General features: G+C 44.8%; 1 protein-coding gene across 1 annotated transcript; it reads left to right on the forward strand.

Annotated features, from left to right (window-relative positions):
• The first annotated feature begins 297 nt into the window (after positions 1-297).
• LOC135074433 (actin, cytoplasmic A3a) lies at positions 298-2,142 on the forward strand. Its single transcript, XM_063968727.1, has 3 exons — positions 298-405; positions 649-1,009; positions 1,138-2,142. The coding sequence occupies exons 2-3, from the start codon at positions 660-662 to the stop codon at positions 1,916-1,918; spliced, it is 1,131 nt and encodes a 376-aa protein (XP_063824797.1). The 5' UTR covers positions 298-405; positions 649-659; the 3' UTR covers positions 1,919-2,142.
• Positions 2,143-3,144: the final 1,002 nt, after the last annotated feature.

The raw sequence follows: 3,144 nt of genomic DNA on the forward strand, positions 1-3,144 counted from the left end.
ACTAAACTATAATTTTAAACCATCCGGTCGTCCAGTGACCTCAATACTCCTGCCGAACAATGCCCGCTTTGCTTTGTCTCTAGCATTCAGCCCATCATACAAATCCATTTCCATAGTTTTCCTTAACCTTGTTATTGCTCTAAAAATAACATAACGCCGCGCGAGTGAGCACTCCGCAGACTATACTCTGGTAACACCAACTGTATATGTTTATACCGCATCTCCATATATGGTGACAAAAGTGGAGGGAGCTCGTGATTGGTGGAAAATAAATTGTTGCCGATAGTGTCTGGCGCTGATAAGGCCCGTTTTATATAGTTTATCCTCACGTGCCGGTGCTCATTTAGTAGTGGCCAGCGTACCGACGCGGAGTACTCGTTGCTTAGTCATTAACTTAATTTAACAGTAAGTTTCATTGTGCTTGTCTTTTTATCATAAAACCAGTTTTTAAATTAACTCACAGGCGTAGTAAAGTCAAAAATTATAACGGTGTTTATTATACATTCTTTAAAAAAAAGTGCACAGGTGACGCTCTTACGTAACGTTGATTACGCAATTCTGAATCCAGTGAAGTGAATAATCTCGTGGTAGGCAACAGTGCTCGCTAGATTAAATAATAAATTAATAAGGGACTATTGCCTATTTCAGAATAAACCAAAATGTGCGACGAGGAAGTTGCTGCGTTGGTCGTTGACAATGGATCCGGTATGTGCAAGGCCGGTTTCGCGGGCGATGACGCGCCCCGCGCCGTGTTCCCATCGATCGTGGGCCGCCCGCGCCACCAGGGTGTGATGGTTGGCATGGGACAAAAAGACTCCTACGTCGGAGATGAGGCCCAGAGCAAGAGAGGCATCCTCACACTCAAATACCCCATCGAACACGGAATCGTCACAAACTGGGATGACATGGAGAAGATCTGGCATCACACCTTCTACAATGAACTCCGTGTCGCTCCCGAGGAACACCCAGTCCTTCTTACCGAAGCCCCCCTGAACCCCAAGGCCAACAGGTACGTTCAATAACCTAGCCTCTGACGTCATACGGTTATAATAACGTTACATTGACTCTAGCCGGCGCGCAGCGCGCCTCTACAATACCGAACCATATTAGTAACCGATGCTATTTTTCATGTTTCAGAGAGAAGATGACACAGATCATGTTCGAGACCTTCAACACACCCGCCATGTACGTGGCCATCCAGGCTGTGCTGTCCCTGTACGCGTCCGGTCGTACCACCGGTATCGTGCTGGACTCCGGCGACGGCGTGTCCCACACAGTGCCCATCTACGAGGGCTACGCCCTGCCCCACGCCATCCTCCGTCTGGACTTGGCCGGCCGTGACCTCACAGACTACCTGATGAAGATCCTCACCGAGCGTGGTTACTCGTTCACCACCACCGCTGAGCGAGAAATCGTACGTGACATCAAGGAGAAGCTCTGCTACGTCGCCCTCGACTTCGAACAGGAGATGGCCACCGCTGCCTCCAGCAGCTCGCTCGAGAAGTCCTACGAACTCCCCGACGGTCAGGTCATCACCATCGGCAACGAGCGATTCCGTTGCCCAGAGGCTCTCTTCCAGCCCTCATTCTTGGGTATGGAAGCTAACGGCATCCACGAAACCACATACAACTCCATCATGAAGTGCGACGTTGACATCCGTAAGGACTTGTACGCCAACACAGTATTATCCGGTGGTACCACCATGTACCCTGGTATCGCTGACCGTATGCAGAAGGAAATCACAGCTCTGGCCCCATCCACAATGAAGATCAAGATCATCGCGCCACCTGAGAGGAAATACTCCGTATGGATCGGTGGATCCATCCTGGCTTCCCTCTCGACCTTCCAACAGATGTGGATCTCGAAACAGGAGTACGATGAGTCCGGCCCCTCAATCGTCCACAGAAAGTGCTTCTAAACTACCAGAATGACTGTTCCTAATTTATGATGCCCTACACCAGTCCCCAAAATGGGCGGCTCAAGTTACGCTTGTGATTTATTATTTAAGTACAGTATTTAAATAGGATGTAAGGTATCGTAATATGCATATTACGTAAAATCAATTTTGACAAAGATTTTTGATTTATTTATGAGAGTCACTAACCAACATTTTTAATAAAAAATAATTTATACCGGTATAAACAGGAATTTTACTTGCAGACATCCGCTTTCTTGGGCGTTTGCAGTTTTACCTACCTACTTGTCGAAAGTGAAAGACAGAGTACCGTTGACGATCACTTTGACACAAATCCAATTCTCTTCGAGACGATCGTCTCGAGATCGCACGGTTTCGAATGCCTAGTCATGGAGCATTCTCCTTTCCTCCGCATGTGCTGACTTGTTACTAACTAGATAATAGGAAAGAAAGTAATCACATTATCTTCTGATGATTCATACTAATTATTTATATTACAGTTAGCTAGATACTACCAGCCCATCACCACCCATCACGGATACAAAAGGTTATTGAAATTGTTTTCGTGTTGAAAGTACATTTAATACCACTAATGGAATGGAAGTGGGAGAGGTCAGTCCGTAGACCACCATTACCGTTAATTGTTTATTTGAGGGCACTGCCATAAAACCGCCTTCTATTGTTCTAGTCACTAGTCAGTAATAGAAAATACCTATAGAATGTCAGGGGCAATTTATGAATCAGGATTAAAGATAAGACGAATTCTTATCAACTTACATAACAATTTTGCGTCAAGTTTCTGTAACTGCACGTACCGTTAAATCTTTAACATTAAAATCACCTGATTTTTATCATTTTGTTACACAATATTAATCCTGAGAAATACATTAGCAAACATTCAACGATAATGATGACGTAGAAGTTAGGTGACGAGTATTATTGTAACAATGTAATTTTTTCGAGAATCCTTACGTTATGACGACAGTAAAACACAGAATCTTCTATTGTGGTTGTAATAGGTGATATAGGTGTGATTTTGCAACAAAAATGTGCACTCATGTGCTGTCGCTGCACATAACCTTAAACTTGAACCTGGGAGCAACCTGTTGTAAATAGATTTTTGTAGTTTACTGACCTACAGAGCGGTGTTCCAAATATACACGTTTTATAATTAGACCAGACACACCCGCATGTCTGGCGTAGCGTGCGTGAGAGACGTCACAAGGTGC

Source organism: Ostrinia nubilalis, chromosome 9, assembly GCF_963855985.1.
Source record: "Ostrinia nubilalis chromosome 9, ilOstNubi1.1, whole genome shotgun sequence".
NCBI lineage: Eukaryota > Metazoa > Arthropoda > Insecta > Lepidoptera > Crambidae > Ostrinia > Ostrinia nubilalis.

What these genes read in the sequence shown, in the direction of transcription:
- LOC135074433 (XM_063968727.1), top strand. Translation starts at nt 660, where the DNA reads ATGTGCGACGAGGAAGTTGCTGCGTTGGTCGTTGACAATGGATCCGGT. An exon ending in CTGAACCCCAAGGCCAACAG is followed by an intron (nt 1,010 to 1,137) that starts GTACGTTCAATA and finishes TTCATGTTTCAG; the next exon opens with AGAGAAGATGACACAGATCA.